Source organism: Podarcis melisellensis (genome assembly GCF_964234715.1).
Source record: "Podarcis melisellensis genome assembly, chromosome: 3".
NCBI lineage: Eukaryota > Metazoa > Chordata > Lepidosauria > Squamata > Lacertidae > Podarcis > Podarcis melisellensis.
The window spans coordinates 93083543-93101868 of record NC_138530.1 but is presented as its reverse complement, the minus strand read 5'-3'; the positions used below and the strand labels follow the sequence as shown (position 1 = coordinate 93101868).

Here is an 18326-nt window from a genome sequence, read left to right as displayed (position 1 = left end):
TATTAGCGCAAAGACTCTATGGTGCGGAAGTGATGGAGAGCGAACGCTCACTTTCCGGCTGCGCGAGAGAGGCTCTGGACGAAGTACAGGTGCCGGCGAGGGCCAAGCCGAGAGGGCGCGCCGTGCCTCTTCCTCGCGGAGATGGCGGCGAGGAGAAGGACCGAGGCGTTCATCCCCGCCGAGGAGAGCGACCAGCTGTTGATTCGGCCCCTGTGAGTGGCTGGAACGGTCTCGCGCCGCCGCGGCCTTCGGCTGACCAACCGCCCTTGCTGCGCGCATGCGCACTCTTTCGCTCTGCCTCCTCGCGCGCAGAGGGCTTAAAGGGCTCCCGTGTCTGTCTCTGGAAACCCTCACGAAAGCATTTCTCTCATATATATAGAGGGGGAGGGAGGGAGGAGAAGGTTATCTTCAATCCTGGGCTGTGAACCAATGATTGCCTAACAGTATCATGTTCTGGATCAATAAAACCTCAGAGAGTATAAAGGTAAAGGGACCCCTGACCATTAGGTCCAGTCGTGACCGACTCTGGAGTTGCGGTGCTCATCTCGCTTTATTGGGTGAGGGAGCCAGTGGCCAGCATGACTAAGCCGCTTCTGGCAAACCAGAGCAGCGCACGGAAACGCCGTTTACTTTCCTGCCAGAAAGTATTTATCTACTTGACTTTGACGTGCTTTCGAACTGCTAGGTTGGCAGTAGCAGGGACTGAGCAACGGGAGCTCACCCCGTCGCGGGGATTTGAACCACTGACCTTCTGATTGGCAAGTCCTAGGATCTGTGGTTCATCCCACAGCGCCACCCACGTCCCTATCTATATCTGTATGCAAATCAGGAAGATTTTGGGCATCACACTGCGGGACAGATCTCAAAGACGTTCCCAGCATGTTCACACTCCTGTCTCAGCGACGCTGGCATGGTCGTGTCCACAGAATGGAAGATGGCAGGATCTCCAAGGACAGTGCTCTGCAAGGAGCTGGCTTCAGGCACCAGACCAACTCTTCATTACAAAGATGTCTGCAAGCGAGACATGAGGAAGGCTGGCAACAGCAACCCTTGCAGATGACTGCAGTCCCTGGAGACAAGACAGACAAGTTGTGTGTCTACAGTAGCAACCAGAGAAGGAAGGCAGACATACAGAGAGAAGAAACGCCATGGTGCATCTACAGCAGCATAACCAAATCCTTTTAGCTGCCCCAGCTGCAGCAAAACATGTCTGTCCCATTTAGTGTATTGGTCTCTACAGCCACAGCAGGCTCTGTAGCTCTCCAGTGGTTTGACTTCACTCTCAAAGGCACACTCCTCCATTGCCTCCCAGGACAGACAGATGCCAGCAACAAACATATACAGTGGTACCTCGGGTTACAGACACTTCAGGTTACAGACGCTTCAGGTTACAGACTCCGCTAACCCAGAAATAGTACCTCGGATTAAGAACTTTGCTTCAGGATGAGAATAGAAATCGTTCTACGGCGGCAGTGGGAGGCCCCATTAGCTAAAGTGGTACCTCAAATTAAGATCAGTTTCAGGTTAAGAATGGACCTCCAGAACGAATTAAGTTCTTAACCTGAGGTACCACTGTACATACTTAATCATACACACAAACACATGTTTTATTTATCTCAAACATGATGTTATTAAGCAATTATTGGTTCACGGTTCAGGGTTCAAGCTTTATGGGGGATCATGGTTAGAGTCAGGAGATGGTCCCTTGATTGTTTGGATTCTCTCTGTGGTTTTGAATGAGATACTCTGTCAAGCCTTGGATAGGTGAGAGATGTAAGTGGATGAGGGAGCATCTTTAGAGATGGCAGAGAGCTATGAGTTGGTTGAGAGCCCACATTGAGAGTGCAGGAACTCTATGGGGATCTGAGTGGGGTAACTGGCCTCCCTAGTAGCAGTTGCCTGCCTTGTGCCTCCAGTTATTGTCAGTTTGCATTTTTGTAAATAAAGACAATAAAACAAAGTCTGTCAGCTTCTAGTGGTCTCTTAGAGGAAGTAAACTCAATGCAACTAGAATTTCTTCCCCATTCATGGATTCTGCATTTGCATCTTCGGGCAAATGCTTCATGAGACAAGGTGTCAATAGGAATTTTTGTTTTCTTTCATTCATACCAATGAGAATCCTTTCAGGCTGTCAGGTCATTGGCGTAGCGTGGGGGGTGCAGGGGGGGCCGGCCGCACTGGGGGCAACATCGGGGGGGGCGCTTGCACTCGCAGTGCTAAAATCAGTGCTAAAATCCATGGGTTAGGGGGCGCAAATTACTTGCCTTGCCCCAGGTGCTGACAACCCACGCTACGCCACTGTGTCAGGTATTATTTTGGAAGCCTGTCGTCAGAAATGTTGTGGAGATGGCAGAGCAAAATGCTGAGTCACATGCTGCTGCTATGTTTTACTGTTATGTTTGGACATGAGACATGCCCCCACAGGTCCAGCCCCCCCCCCAACTGCAGGGCTATGTGTATCTCGCATCTTATTTGCTGAGTCACCACCATTTTGTGGGCTTGGTAGATCTAGTGATTCATTTCCCAGTACTGTAGATCCTTCCTCCCTAAGATTTTGGGAAGTAGGCTAGTATACTTTTATTGGTAAGTTGCTACAATAACTGTTGCTCCTCAGCCTAAAACAGCCTGAAATGTTTTCAAACCACTCTGTTGATAGAACCAATTTATATATTACTACATGGAATCTACTCTCAACCTTACCCTGCAAGGCTCGCATTTACTCTATGAAGTCAAGCAGCCTTTCTTTTCTCACTAACTTTCTGATTTATCCTTATACGCCTCAGCAGCTTGTACAATTTTTGGCAATTATCATAGAAACTTTCATTCTAGCTGGCTAAGCGAAATGGATAAAGCATCATTGCTTTCATGACAGGATTACCTTATCATCTTTTGTCTAGACAAGGCCTTAGCTTCAACAGCTCATGGGAAGCTCATGCTTAATTTTTAATCCATCATCTCCCTTAATAATTTCTCTTTCACTGATTTTCAACAAGGAGCCCTTTATCTTTTAAAGGTGACCTACAATCCTTGTTTCTAGACATATGACCTTTCATTCAACTATAATAATTTAATGTCTGAATGAGCCTGTTTCACTGTGATCCTGGATTTGTTTAATCATCTCTGCTACTTTATTTACACCATAGACATGCATGAAGCTAGAATAAAAATTGTGACTTGTTTACTTTAAATACCACATTCTGTAGCTGGCTTCTAAATAACCATTTTCCTAGTTGCCTGGATATGCTGCAGGCAACCAGGCAGGCAACCAGGCAGGAGGTGTGTTAGTTCTTTTGCTTTAGGACTCAGCAGAAGCAAAAAATGACTAGGCTTAGAGTGTATGGACAGGTGTCCTTGTGAAATTCGTTTTAGACTAGCTGACCCCTGTAGTCATATTTGCAACTCGTGTTTTGTTCCGTTTTACTTTCTGCAAAATCTCTAGAAATCTGAGGAGCAAGAAATGAAAGTCATTTCTCCCAAATTATCTTGAATCTGATGAGCTATAGAAGGAATAATTGTTGAGTTGATTTAAATGATCAACTATGTCTCTTACTGTAATTGAGTTCATTACAGAATGTAGTATGCCTTTATATCCAAATGTGCACTTACATAACTAGGGCTGCAGTCTTCACTTATCTCAGAGTTACCTCCACTGAGTTCAGTAGGATTTATTCTGGTTAGGACTGTGCTGTTGTAAAGCATGGCTTTCAAGAGGTTTCAGTTCATATTTCACATTATTGCCTATTTTGGTTCCTCTCTTTGAAAATGGGTGCAGATGTTGAACTGGGTTCCTAGTTGAAATTCACAATATGAATGAACCCGGGCAAGCCTTGGACTTGCATGCTCTCTCATCTTAGTTGTGAGGAGGTGATTAGAATCTTTTGCTTCAGTTGTTAACTGTTTTTAATGTTATGCCCAACCATGTATAAACTGTGGTTAGTCATGTATACAAGTTACTCAGAAGTTATTTCAAAATGTGGGCTAAATAGTAGGCTTGATTGAAGGAACAATAGTTCAAGATTAGCTGCAGTTTAGGGTTCAGATGTATTGTTAAAAACAAACATGAAAGCTTCCATTCTCCTTGGGGAGCACATGAGCCTGAGGCTTGCCCAGGGCTGTTCACATAATGCTAAACCATAGTTTAGCATTACATCCAAATCAGGCCATGGAATTAAACCAAATACATCACTTTGCTTGGACAGTTACATATAGTTGTTTTTATATCAGTGGGTTGTTGATTGTTTTTGTAATTTGTCACGACTTTCTTTTCACAGAGGTGCAGGGCAGGAAGTAGGAAGATCATGCATTATTCTGGAATTTAAAGGAAGGAAGATAATGGTAATCATTGATCTAAGTTATTTATTAACGTTTTGTCACAGTAGACACATCTTTGACAGTAAATATTCAAAGCATTCTACCACTGCAAACGTCTTAAGGATTCCCTTCTTTCATATGAGCCTCTTCTGGCTCTCTCCTTTTATCGTTTCACACACACAGCCCACACAAACACTATCTGAACTTTGATGAGTTGGGATAGACATGGGACATTTTCATTTTCAGTGTCCAGACTGAGGAAAGCCCTCCCCAGAAGTTTTGTAGGGCTACCACATTTTGTAGGGCTACCACACTTTTCAGCAGTGGCATAACGTTGATTGCCAACACCTGGGGTTGTGCTGGGCGGGGGTTGCCAGGCTAGCCCTCACCGCCGACACTGTCAGAGTGACAGTGCAGGGATGCATTAAGCTGACATGGAAACTTCCTGTGTAATTACACCTAGCCACGTGATGAGAGGATTTCCAGAGTTGTGTTCCTTTTATGGAGCATTGCCAACAGTGCTGGTCACTCCCCCACCCATTTCCTTCAAATGAGAGGATAAACATTTGGGTTACACCTAAGATCATATGCTGTTAAACATTTGAAATATCAAGATGCAACATAAACTTTACTGTTTTGATGTTAAAGAGCAATCATCAGTGTATAAGTATGTGTTAATACCATATGCTAGTTGTTTGTAGAAATCCAGTTATTGGTCATCTTTTTTTTAGCTTGATTGCGGAATCCACCCTGGCCTAGAAGGAATGGATGCACTTCCATATATCGATCTGATAGACCCAGCTGAGATTGATCTCCTCTTGATTAGTCAGTAAGTGATGTGTTGCTCAATGCCGAAGGCTGGGGGGAATTTTGTATTTTTATTTTAAAATGCTGAGACTCTGTAACAGATTTGTTAAGCTTTGCTGATGTTGAAGTGTTAAGTGTTAGCTGTTTTGATACTTGATCTTTGAAACAGCAAATGATCTAGCTGCATGCTATGATATTATATGGCTTGATTCTGAAATCTGATCTTGCCTCTTTCAGTTTCCATTTGGATCACTGTGGGGCATTGCCATGGTTTCTGCAGAAGACAAGTTTTAAAGGGAGGACCTTCATGACCCATGCTACAAAAGCAATTTATAGGTGGCTTCTGTCAGATTACGTCAAAGTTAGGTAAGTTCAACCTCTTACTTGTGGGAGAAAACGTTTGTGAAATGATGCCATAATTTGAACAATGGATGTGTAATATTTTTGCCTGTTGCATTGTTGCCCTGTAATCTCAAGTGCCTTTTGTGGCGACCGTCTTCTGAGTCCTGTACAATCTTATCTTCAAAAACTGGGGAACAGGATGACGTTTTGCCTTACTATTTTATACAGCAATATATCAGCAGATGACATGCTGTATACGGAGACGGACTTGGAAGAAAGCATGGACAAAATAGAAACTATCAACTTCCATGAAGTGAAAGAGGTGGCGGGAATCAAGTTCTGGTGTTACCACGCAGGCCACGTTCTGGGAGCAGCCATGTTTATGATTGAAATAGCTGGAGTGAAGGTATTTCCTTAGCTCACTAGATAATCCAAGTAGGCTTGTTATCAGTGGGCCTTTATTTATATTAATTTACCTCTTCAGTGTGTTTTGTGGGTATAGGATTTATTCACCATCACATTTCTATTAAACCTGTCACATTAAAGCTCCATGGTGTAAGTCAGAGGTAGGGAATCTTGGAACTGCACCCCTCCAGTCCTCTCTGCCTGGCCCTTGAGACTCATTTGGCCACACACCCAGCCCTCACTGACCCTTTTCCATGGCTTCATTGAGTGCTTTAGCTTAGGAGGAATGTGTGATAATACCTCTTGCTGGCTGAAAATTTGATAATGCCTCTTGCTTGCCTGGATAGAGGGTGAAGAAGCTTTCATGTGTTCATGTGTGTTTATTCTAAATGTGTGTGCACCTGAATTTTGTACAACTGGAATGTAGTCTATGTCAGATCCATTATGAAGGACTTAGTTTTTGGGAATGGGTATTTTCAGTTCTTCCCAAGGACCTATTAATCCACACAATAGCAGGTTTAAACACTGCTAGCTTTTATTATTGCAGGATAGAAAGATTAGCACATACTCAGGCTCTCAGCAGAAGTAATTTTAGCATCAGAAGTAGTGATAACAGCACTACTGTTCCGCTAGCATCAGAAGTAGTGATAACAGAAAGTTCCGCTTTCGCATCTCATTCATTTGCAACCTATAGAAACATTACATCCAACTTACGTCACCCTGCTTAAGCAAAGTAGATACCACCAGGGATTCCTTTAATTCCAGTGAGCATATCCTAGATTTCTATGGTTGTTCCACCCACCTTTTGCCTCTGCCTCTGTCCACCACTGGAGTGTGGCCCGTTGAAGTTTGCTCACAAGGTATAAGCTATTGTTATTGGAAGTTAAGGGTTAGCCATCTGTAGTGCTCAAGTAGTATGCATGAAATTCCAACTTCCCATCATATTTTGTGATACAGGCTTCCCCTTAAGCATTTACTGCTTGGTCCATGAAGGACTATGAATGAACCAATAGACATTGACTTAACTGTTAATTTTTTTTACCATGGTTTATATTAGTTTTTCTGTCTAATTACTGTGTACATTGTTTCTTTGACAAAGCTTTTATACACAGGTGACTTCTCAAGACAAGAAGATAGGCACTTGATGGCAGCTGAGATTCCCAATATTAAACCAGATATTCTTATAATTGTAAGCTTCTCCTATAATAATTTGAAGTGAAAACTCGAATAACATAGAAAGTGTTCACACTCCTTCTAACTAAGGCACCTCTATTTAACACACTCTGGAAGTGGGCAAATAGTGCAGTGCACTTAAAGAAAAGGAGTGCTCTTTGGTAATTTTATAAAGTATGATCAAAAAGTAATTTTTGCAAGTTTGAAAAATAAACCCTTTAAATGGCATATATGTGTATTTGTATGTGTATATATGGGATGAATATGATTTAAGAATATTTTTTGTGGGGGAAATCATAGGGCAAAGTTTATCGTCATACTACAATTCATGATTAATCATACAAAATAAGTTGTACACTCTTGTCTTAGAAAATTACAACAATATATCAAAATTTAGCTCTGGTTTATTAAATTCTCATGCTAGACATGTTTGAGATCAGGTATAGTGCCACAGCCATGCTGATCGACACAACTCATTACATTTTTGATGGTTTGAAGAAGCAATTCCTATTTTTGTGAGCAGTTGGTCTACATATGTTCTGGAGTGTGGGTGGCAGATCCCGTGGCAGTTTTTAGTAATCCCAAATAGGAATAGTGAGGCTGTGACTAGATTGTGGCATAGTCACACTGCCATTCTGGTCATGTGTCTCATCATTATTTTTAATGGTGTGTCTTTTGGCCTTAGGAATCTACCTATGGTACACACATCCATGAAAAACGTGAGGAGAGGGAGGCGAGATTCTGCAACACTGTACATGATATTGTAAACAGGGGAGGCAGAGGTCTTATCCCTGTGTTTGCTTTGGGAAGAGCACAAGAATTGCTTTTGATTTTAGGTATGTACCTGCACATCACTTCTTTCCAACTTTACATGTTCAGTGTGTCTGAAAAAAACTACATGTCCATCTAAATTATATTTACTGTTCTTAGTTTTCATAATTTGTTAAAGTTGTGTGTTGTTGTTTTTTAAAAAAACCTAGATGAATACTGGCAAAATCATCCTGAGCTTCATGAGATACCTATATACTATGCTTCCTCTCTGGCAAAGAAATGCATGGCCGTGTATCAGACCTATGTCAATGCCATGAATGATAAAATCCGCAAGCAAATCAACATCAACAACCCATTTGTATTCAAGCACATTAGTAATCTGAAGGTCAGTGTGAATAAATGAAATTTTAATAACGTGAATGTATAGAAAGGTTATGAAGAACTATAATTCTGACTTAAAATTGGGCATCAAACCCTTTACAAAAGAATTCAGTCTACCAGCAACTTTTATCTGGGACTAGCACTAAACATGCATCTGATAAGCATCCTTCTGGGATTCATGTATATGGCATCCATTCTTGTTGCCAGAACCCTGCAGAAATACTTTGAGCTCACGGAGGATCCCATAGAGTCCTTTATGAAAATACATCACTAAAAGACTTTTTGTCCCTGAGAGCAAGGGTAACAGTTAAGGTGGAACACTTTTCTCTGACTTTCATAAAATGGAATAATAATTATTCTTTGTTTACCTAGAGCATGGATCATTTTGATGACATAGGCCCAAGTGTTGTAATGGCTTCCCCCGGTATGATGCAGAGTGGCTTATCCAGAGAGTTATTTGAGAGCTGGTGTACTGACAAGAGGAATGGAGTCATCATAGCAGGATACTGTGTGGAAGGAACACTTGCTAAGGTGAGGTATACTTTGATTAGTGGTATATGTTAATACGCAGGGCAGGCAGCTTAAAAGACTTAATTGTTTTACCAGGGAATCTGGACTGAATTGGGCTACTGTTTTGGTGTCCCTGTACTTACAGTTTGATGCATACTTCAGTTTGTACCTTTTTTATTCTGAATGAAAGAATACCAAGAAACACTGGTATGAAAAATCTCAAAGCTGGAATCCAGTGATGGAATATATCCAGAGGAGATTAGTTATGTCACGGTGAATTGCATTAGAATAGGAAAATTGCAATATTTTGCTAGATAGAAATGTTGTGTGATGGTGCCGGGAAGGAATTCTGTGTTGACTGTTTTTTATACATGTATATATTTAGTGTAGGGATGCAGTGGCACTGTGGTCTAAACCACCGAGCCTCTTGAACTTGCTGATCATAAGGTCTGCAGCTCAAAACTGCACGATGGGGTGAGCTTCCATTGCTCTGTCTCAGCTCCTGCCAACCTAGCAGTTTGAAAGCACACCGGTGTGAGCAGATAAATAGGTACCACTGTGGTGGGAATGTAAATGGTGTTTCCGTGCACTCTGGCTTCTGTCACAGTGTCCCATTGCGCCAAAAGTTGTTTGGCCATGCTGGCCACATGACCTGGAAAGCTGTCTGTGGACAAACACCGGCTCCCTCGACCTGAAAGTTGAAATGAGCGCCTACATCCCATAGTCAAATTCAACTGGACTTAACCGTCCAGGGATCCTTTACTGCCTTTACCTTTATATTTAATGTGTGTCTTCATAATAACATATAAATATTCTGAATGAAATAATATGATGGGCGAATTTTCTTTATTGTTGCAGCACATCATGTCTGAACCTGAAGAAATTACAACTATGTCAGGACAGAAACTCCCACTGAAGATGTCTGTGGATTACATCTCTTTCTCTGCACACACAGATTACCAACAAACCAGCGAGTTCATCCGGGCACTAAAACCTCCCCATGTGGTTAGTGTTTATTTTTGTTATTTTCAAGAAGTACAGTTTTTGTCAAATCATAATGCCAGTTCAATAAATTCCATTTTAATTAGCCAGAGGTGAACAGTAATCCAAAGTTGCAGCACCACTCCTTTTCCGTGATAAACTATGCTTTAAGTTTTCTGCCACATTTGAAACAAAAGTGATTTTTCTTGAGAGTGCTGCTGTAAACAGTGTGTAAAGCTTGTAGCTTCTGGAAGAAAATATGTGACTTACATGTCTAAAATGATTTGGAGGTAAATCAAGCGAACATGAAATGAAAGAAGATAGAAGAAGAGGCAGGAAAATAGTTGAAAAAGGGAGAGGAGATGATGTGGGAAATGGTCAAATAACAATCCAAAGAGAGCTGAGTTCCAAAGAGCTGTGGGGACTTCAGGGATTGTCTCACTTCACCCCCACTGCAGCCCATAGCATCCACTCAAAAAAGCTGCTCTGGTTTGTGGGGCTCTCTCAGTCATATACAGGTGTAGGATACAGGCACATATTGATGACACCACCACTCTTCCTCCTCTTCCCTAAGCTGCCACCTTCCTGGCAACGCATCAGGAGTGCCTACATTTTGACAACTAACAATGACCTTTTCCTGCAGATATTGGTTCATGGTGAGCAGAATGAAATGGCCAGGCTGAAAGCGGCAGTAATACGTGAATATGAGGATAACGATGAAGTTCACATAGAAGTCCACAATCCTAGAAATACTGAAGCCGTAACACTAAACTTCAGAGGAGAAAAGCTTGCCAAGGTAAAAGGCTAACGTTTTCTTCATCACAATATGCACATTTACCTCGTCATCAAAGGTTATTTCTTCAAAAATATAATATAATATAATTCTTGCAAAAGGACAACTCAGTATATTGGATGATGAACACAGTGCACTGCTCTTGTCATGAAGCAAAGCATCCTCTTGCCTTTGTTTAGGAAACTTGTTCTTGCTCTCATCCACAGGCCATTACAAATACAGTGGTACCTCTAGTTACGAACTTAATTCGTTCCGGAGGTCCGTTCTTAACCTGAAACTGTTTTTAACTAGAGGCGTGCTTTCGCAAATGGGGCCTCTTGCTGCCGCTGCGCCGCTGGCACACAATTTCCGTTCTCATTCTGGGGCAAAGTTCTCAACTCAAGGTAACTTCCAGGTTAGCGGAGTTTGTAACCTGAAGCGTTTGTAACCTGAGGCATTTGTAACTTGAGGTACCACTGTACACTGCTCAGTATGTTCCATAATCTGCTGTTGGATATTGCAGGGTTGCAGTTGTTTGAAGCCTTTGAAATATATTAACAGCTTCAAATAACATGCACGTGCACACTCTTTGTCTATGAACCCACCCAGGGTCACTACTCGGTCGGGAGGTCAGGAGAACTAGTGATTCTAAAAAGGACAAGACTAGGCCAATCATAGAGAATAGGCCAGTCGTAGAGAGATATCATGGGATTATTTGTGGACTGTCCATTCTGAAGTTGAGAGAGAACATGGGAGTTTGTAAAGGGAGTTTTGTCATTGATGGGCGCATTTAAGTCATGCTTATTGGTAAATTCACCTTGAAATTTTGGTACACAGTCTAGTACACTGACTGAGGAGGGACGCCGTACAGTGGTACCTCTGGTTACAGACGTTCAGGTTACAGACTCCGCTAACCCAGAAATAGTATCTCGGGTTAAGAACTTTGCTTCAGAATGAGAACAGAAATCGTACTCCGGTGGCAGCAGGAGGCCCCATTAGCTAAAGTGGTACCTCGGGTTAAAAACAGTTCCATGTTAAGAACGGACCTCCAGAACGAATTAAGTTCTTAACCCAAGGTACCACTGTATTCAGTTGTTCAAATGGGGTCAGTTTTTCATCACCACCCATTTTAAAATACCTATTCTATTTGCAATCCCCGTACACTTTTTGTTGATATTCTTGATTTTTCTCTCGTGATTTCTCTAGGTTATGGGCTCACTAGCAGATAAGAAACCAGAACAAGGGCAGCGCGTTTCAGGGATACTAGTTAAGAGAAATTTTAACTATCACATACTTGCTCCATGTGACCTCTCCAGTAAGTAAAAGTGAAAACATTTATTATCCTTGTTCCATTGGTTTGGATCCCTAACTTTCTTTATGTAAACAGTATAGAGTTCCTGTTCACAGAAGGGGTTTTTGCATCTTTCTTCTTTCTACTCCTGTGAATGTGGCCCCCCAAATCTGGAACTGGTGTGGGACAATGCAGCTGGTGGGGAGGAGGGAGATGAAGAAATAACCAGGCAGAAATTTACATGAACAGAGGGGCAACTTAGGGTCTAATGTTGTCTTTTTTGCTTTCATTTTTTTTACAGATTACACTGATCTGGCTATGAGCACTGTGACACAAACACAAGCTGTTCCATACACAGGCTCTTTCAGTCTGCTTTATTATCAGCTACAAAAGCTAACAGGTGCGTAACTGGACGAAGCCGCTTGAAGTCTCTCCAAAATTATTATTGGAACTTGCTTGATGAGAAGATCAGTAATGGCCAACAAACTGTTGAAACAACATCCAGCATAACCCACTGTGCAGCTGGAAGAGATTGTTGGGCACATTTTAGGACCATTTTGAATTCATGAGTTGCAATAGATGCACCCAGGTGGTATGTACAGAGTGTGCCCAAGAAATATTTAAGCAGTGATGCATTTATTGTGGTATTTTATATTTTTTCAAGGTGACATAAAAGAAATAGAAGCCCAGGATAAGCCAGCTTTGAAGGTTTTTAAAAGCATTACTGTGGTCCAAGAGCCGGGTATGGTGGTGCTGGAGGTAAGGACAGAATACAAGTTTCTGTATAACTGTTGTGATAATATGCAAGTGGCTTTGAAACTGAGTTGGGCTTCCTGAGGTGAGGGAGTGCTATAATCTTGGTACCACAACATAGAATGTCAGGTACCAAAGCCTTTGAAGTCAGTGGGACAAGGGAGCAAGGCCGATAATGATGAATGTAGTAGATTGGCGGACTCATAACATAGCCATTCTAATAGCCTAGTCACAACCACTTTGAACTTTATAGTTAAAGCCGACATAGTTTCCCTCGACATAGTTTCCCTCGAAATAGTTTCCCTCTTAACCAGAATTTCAAACCAGCTACAAAAACAAATAAATGTAGAAAAGTGAAAACAAAATTACTTCAGATGGAATTCCAACAATTAATGTGCTCTTTAATCATGCTTTTCCCTCTCATTCTGCTTTTTCTCCCCCCAGTGGGTAGCAAATCCTGCTAATGATATGTATGCAGACACTGTAAAAACAGTGATACTGGAAGTTCAGTCCAATCCCAAAATTCATAAAGGTATTCCCCTTTTTTATTTGTATATATAGTATACTTTTAATAGTGTGTGTTTCTGTGAAAAGATGTGAACTAATTTTATATTGGAGAATACAGTTCTGCCAAGCCCAAGGTCCTGAGACACAATCCACTGTCCGGCTTCCCATTACTTTTAGCAGGTCTGAAATAAACAGAATTATATAAACTCCTCCCTTTAATATGAAACTGGATTTTGAGACATGTATAATCAGTGGCGTAGCGTGGGGGGTGCAGGGGGGTCCGGCCGCACCGGGCACAACATCTGGGGGTTAGGGTTAGGGGGCGCAAATCCACGGGTTGGGGGCGCAAATCCACGGGTTAGGGGGTGCAAATTACTTGCCTTGCCCAAGGTGCTGACAACCCATGCTACGCCACTGTGTATAATATAACATTATTAAAGTCAATTTCATGTGCAAATAGGTATATTAAAACACAGGGACATTCTTCTAAATTAAATCATGTCAATCATAGAACATATTATTAATTGGAATTCTATTTGTCAAATTTGTTCAGAATCTAAAGTTCTGAGAAATTAATCTTCAGAGCAGAAACATACAGTAAGCCCACAACTTACGCCTAAATCCAAAATGGGTTCAGTGGCGAGTGGAATTACCAAAGTCATTTTCCCCAGAACCCAGCCCTCTTTAAAAAAAATTTAAACTTCTGCCGTGTGCATAAAGCTGAATGCGCACAAGCTTAATGCACATAAAATGTGGGTTCACAGTATTATCTGCAATGAAATGGTACTAGATAAACCTGGTTCCTAAATGTACCAGCTGAAGAACTATTATTATTAAAAGCTGAGCTGTTAATAGTTCTTCTGTAACTGCCAATAAGCTGCAAACTCGTTTCATGTTAAGAAACAGACGCCTGTAACATCACAAAGCTCATTTCGGTTTCTCGCTTGGATACAGATTTCACACCCACAGGGAGAAGGTGTGTGAGACCTTGTTGGTTCTCTTTCCTCCCCTTTGCGCCTGGAAAAGTGTGGGAGGTGGCACTGGTGACCTCAAAAAGAAGGGAGAATCTGCAAAAGCCATTGCCCTCCCCTGCCCCACTGGTGAGGAGGATCTCTCCAGTGAATCAAAAGCCTTCCAGGGACAGAAGGAGCCCTTCAATTGGCAACAGACAGCAAATTCTGGATTCAGCCCATAAAATGATCATACTTGTCTATAACCTAATGCATGTCTATGAATCCAATAATTACAGCATGAAATTCAGATCCAGCTATTCCCCTCCACACACACCAGCATGATCTGAATTAGCTAAGCACAACTTCATTTCCATAATAATGTACAAGAAACCATTTAGACATGTAGGAACTCAGTAGTATGTGCCAATATTTTCCTTGTCGTTTAATGCCTGTTACATTATAGCTACATATATGTAGCCCAGCTACATTATAACAAATGGCAATTACAATAGCAATGTATGTTTTTTTTCCAGCTGTGGTACATAAAATTCCTAAAAAAGAAGAGATAGATGCATATCACAAGAAGATGGAGATTATGCTTCAGTAAGTTATAACATCAAATAACCCTCTCTTTCCCACGAAAGATAACTATCATATATTTTAGTACCTTTGTTATTGAACAAAATTAATTTTGGGGGCTTGCTCATAACCTTGTACAGTGGTGCCTCGCAAGACGAAATTAATCCGTTCCGTGAGGCTCTTCGTATAGCGGTTTTTTCGTCTTGCGAAGCAAGCCCATTGACAGCTTAGCGGATTAGCGCTACAGCTGTCAAGCGGCTTCCAGCGATCAGCTGTTAAGCGGCTTATCAGCGGAACAGCTGATAAGCGGCTTAGCGGCTTAAGAAAAGGGTGAAAAAAGCGGGGGGGAACCGCGGGGGGATGCAAGATTTTTTTTGTCTTGCGAAGTAACCCCATAGGGGAATTCGTTTTGCGAAGCGCCTCCAAAACGGAAAACCCTTTCGTCTAGCGGGTTTTTCGTCTTGCGAGGCGTTCGTCTTGCGGGGCACCACTGTAATTAGACCAGAGGTTAAACTGAAAGGCCCAACATTTTTAAAGTGTTAAAATCCATCTAATAGTATGGAAATCATTCTAAAAAGGTTTGAATTTGGTTCTTTTCTAGAAATTTGTTTGAAACAGAAAGTTAGATTCTTAGGCTACAGTTCTATAGAAATCAGTGGGGCTTGTTTTGCAAAAGAAGCCAGAGGAACATCGCCCGGCTGTGAGGCATGAAGGCCGCTCCCTGCAAGGCCCTTTCCACCTGGCCTAGGGGGCAGGGCCCACACTCGCCCAGCCCTACTATGTTAAATATGTATTCTGTAGTTGACCTCCTTTGTAATGTTTTATTTTGAACTCTTTAAGATGATATTTTAGTTTTCTGTTAAGTTGCTTTGACTGCATACTCTATATTTGACTTTTTTCAAATTGTTTTATTGATTTATTGATTTAATATGCTGTAAACCACTTTGAGATTTTTCTTAAAAATATAAAGCAGTATAGAAATTAATTAATTGATTGATTGATACAAAGGATCACACTGCTAAACAGAAAACACTGTAGTTAAATAGTTATATAATTTGGTGCCATTCTATGTTTATGAATGATTAGCCTTTCATTTCTAGGGACATGTTTGGAGAAGACTGTGTAAGTGCTAAGAAAGATAATATACTGAGCATCACTGTGGATGGAAAAACAGCAAATCTTTCATTGGATACACGGGTATTTATAGCTACATTTCATGCTGATGTATTGTGTCTTGTGTAGCCGATGAGATTTATGATTAGGAATGTATGCAGCACCTCAGTAGGTTTTCTAAAATCTAACCATGCATTTTGGTGACCATTGTCAGAATAAATTGTTCTTTTCAGAAGATTTCCAATTCATTATTGCATTTCCACTTTCAACACTTAACCTTTTGGTTGATCACACTTGCTAGAAGATAGTGTGAAATAGAATGATAGAGTGATGTAGAATTGTTTCTTAAATTTCTGTCCACTTTCCAGCTCATAAAGGAACTTGCGATTATTGTTAATTTTAAAAAGTACTGTATATAAATTAAGTGCTCAGAAGGATTACAGTAAATTATGTTTTGTAAGGAATGCTGGAGATCTGCTGGGTTGTTCCTCTTATATTGGGAGAAGTGGGGAGGGGAGGCAACTTTTGCTGATTCCTCCTTCCCCCTGCAGTCCCTCTCTACTTCTCTCAATATAAGAGGAACAACCCAGCAGATCTCCGGCATTTCTTACATCAGGATGCTGCTGCTTTACGGCAAACAATGTTCCCTGATAGACATTTTATATAGGTATGAAATAGTCAACCAAGCATCAGTAAATTCAGCATTCATGGCATTCTTTACACCCACCTACCCAGTCAAAGTTCTTGAGGCTGCGTGCTCTTAAATTACCGTATTTTTTGCACTATAAGACGCACCAGACCACAAGATGCACCTAGTTTTTGGAGGAAGAAAACAAGAAAAAAAATATTCTGAATCTCAGAAGCCAGAACAGCAAGAGGGATCACTGCGCAGTGAAAGCAGCAATCCCTCTTGCTGTTCTGGTTTCTGTGATAGCTGCGCAGCCTGCATTCGCTCCATAAGATGCACACACATTTCCCCCTTACTTTTTAGGAGGGAAAAAGTGAGTCTTATAGAGCAAAAAATGCGGTAATTGAGAATGAATTGGGCACATTATTGCTGGCATAACACCTAGAATTAAAGTACCTTGTCAAGCTTGCTTAAGGCTGTTAAAGCCAATGGTACTAACCAAGAGTAACTGGCTACATAATTGTATGACTTTGGCTGAGATCCAGAAAGCAATTTAGGCTCAGATGTAGGGGTTTGTGGTAGCCCTCTGAAAGTTTCAACCACATTTCAAAAGCAGTTAGGGGAATTTAAGTCTAAATTTACGTTGGATTCATGGAATGAGTTATGTGGGTGTTTAGATTTTTTGAAAATTGTCTGGCTTCTATGCAAAGAGTCTTCTCAAGAAGATCTAAGAAATAAATTAGGGACTTGCAAATTGATTCTTATTTTCTTCTCTTCTAGACTGTTGACCATGAACCAGGATGTGAAGATGATGATGAAACTCTTCGGGAAATGGTGGAGTTAGCTGCACAGCGACTCTACGATGCCATCACCCCTGTGCAATAAACTGATTGTCCATTGTATATTTTGGGGCCTATAGAAAAATTGTTACAAATCCATTTATTCTCAATGTGGTTTTTAAAAAATAAATGTTCTTTAACAAAGTACGTTTACCTTTTTCTTAGCCATAAAACTGTTTTAGCCCCAAGTGGGCAGATGGCAATAGCAGACTTATTGAGATACGATGGAAATGTATTATAGAAAATGATCCTTTTAATTAGGTCTAGTAACAGAAATATGCAACCTCTTATATGTGTAAGATAATATATTATTAGGGACAGCTCCTCTGTAACAAAGGAATTGTGTGTATCTTTTTAAAATATATTTTAAAAATGTCTCTTGTTAATGGCCTGATTATACAAAGACTAAAATCCCAAGTAACTTGTGGAAACTTCAGCTTCAAAAGCTGCCTCTTTTAACTATAGCCCTCTACACCACCTGGGAATCTGCTCCAAGAAACTAGAAACTATCTCTGATGTGACACCAGAGGTCACAGGTGGATTTCGGGAAAGTCCTAGAATGTGTATGGGAGCATACATAGATATACATATATACGTACACACCTCTTTCAGACCATGTTTGTTTTGTGTCCTGGATTGACTTACAAGACATTAATTATCACACACACCTAAAATTACATACATGCACCAGAACGTTCCTGGCTCTGCTAGCTTCTTAACTCCAAGAGTGACAAAGTGAATTAAGAAATGTTAGCTGCTCTGCTCTTGGTTCGTCTCCCCTCCCCACCCTGGCTTTTTAGCACTTGGCTCCTTTGCAAAAAGTTTTCTTGTTTGATTTGTCCATATCAGGTTGCTGTTAAAAGCATAGCAGCTAGGTTTTGCTGTGTGGCAAGTTGCAAACACGAGGAGGAGGTGGAAGAGACTTGAGATGGATTTTAGAATGAGGTTGCTCCATGAAATTCATTGGCAGTAACATTCAGGATGACAAAAAGGAAAGTACTTCTGCACACAACACTGCCTGCTCTCACAATATGGGGGTGGCAATGGCAGAGACTGGTAGATAACACAACTTCATGGAGGGCAGGTCTAGCTAAGCATAACCTCCAGCATCAGACTATGCAACTGAATACCAGTTATTTTTATTGATTACCCACCTTTCACCCTAAAGTTGCTTAGGAACATGAGTCAGAAAGTGCTATTGCTATTAATG

General features: G+C 41.2%; 1 protein-coding gene across 1 annotated transcript; it reads left to right on the top strand.

The window, feature by feature from the left end:
- The first annotated feature begins 23 nt into the window (after positions 1-23).
- Positions 24-17260, top strand: CPSF3 (cleavage and polyadenylation specific factor 3). Its single transcript, XM_081906228.1, has 18 exons — positions 24-212; positions 4272-4335; positions 5043-5140; positions 5356-5484; positions 5689-5866; positions 6965-7054; positions 7724-7874; positions 8019-8194; positions 8563-8721; positions 9559-9705; positions 10325-10477; positions 11660-11768; positions 12046-12144; positions 12409-12503; positions 12942-13029; positions 14491-14560; positions 15637-15733; positions 17058-17260. The coding sequence occupies exons 1-18, from the start codon at positions 142-144 to the stop codon at positions 17160-17162; spliced, it is 2079 nt and encodes a 692-aa protein (XP_081762354.1). The 5' UTR covers positions 24-141; the 3' UTR covers positions 17163-17260.
- The last annotated feature ends 1066 nt before the right edge of the window (positions 17261-18326 follow it).

Excerpts from the sequence above, each read along its gene's own strand:
- CPSF3 (XM_081906228.1), top strand. The coding sequence starts at position 142 with ATGGCGGCGAGGAGAAGGACCGAGGCGTTCATCCCCGCCGAGGAGAGC. Across the intron at positions 5,485-5,688 it reads TCAGATTACGTCAAAGTTAG|CAATATATCAGCAGATGACA; the intron begins GTAAGTTCAACC and ends TATTTTATACAG. Across the intron at positions 5,867-6,964 it reads TTGAAATAGCTGGAGTGAAG|CTTTTATACACAGGTGACTT; the intron begins GTATTTCCTTAG and ends TCTTTGACAAAG.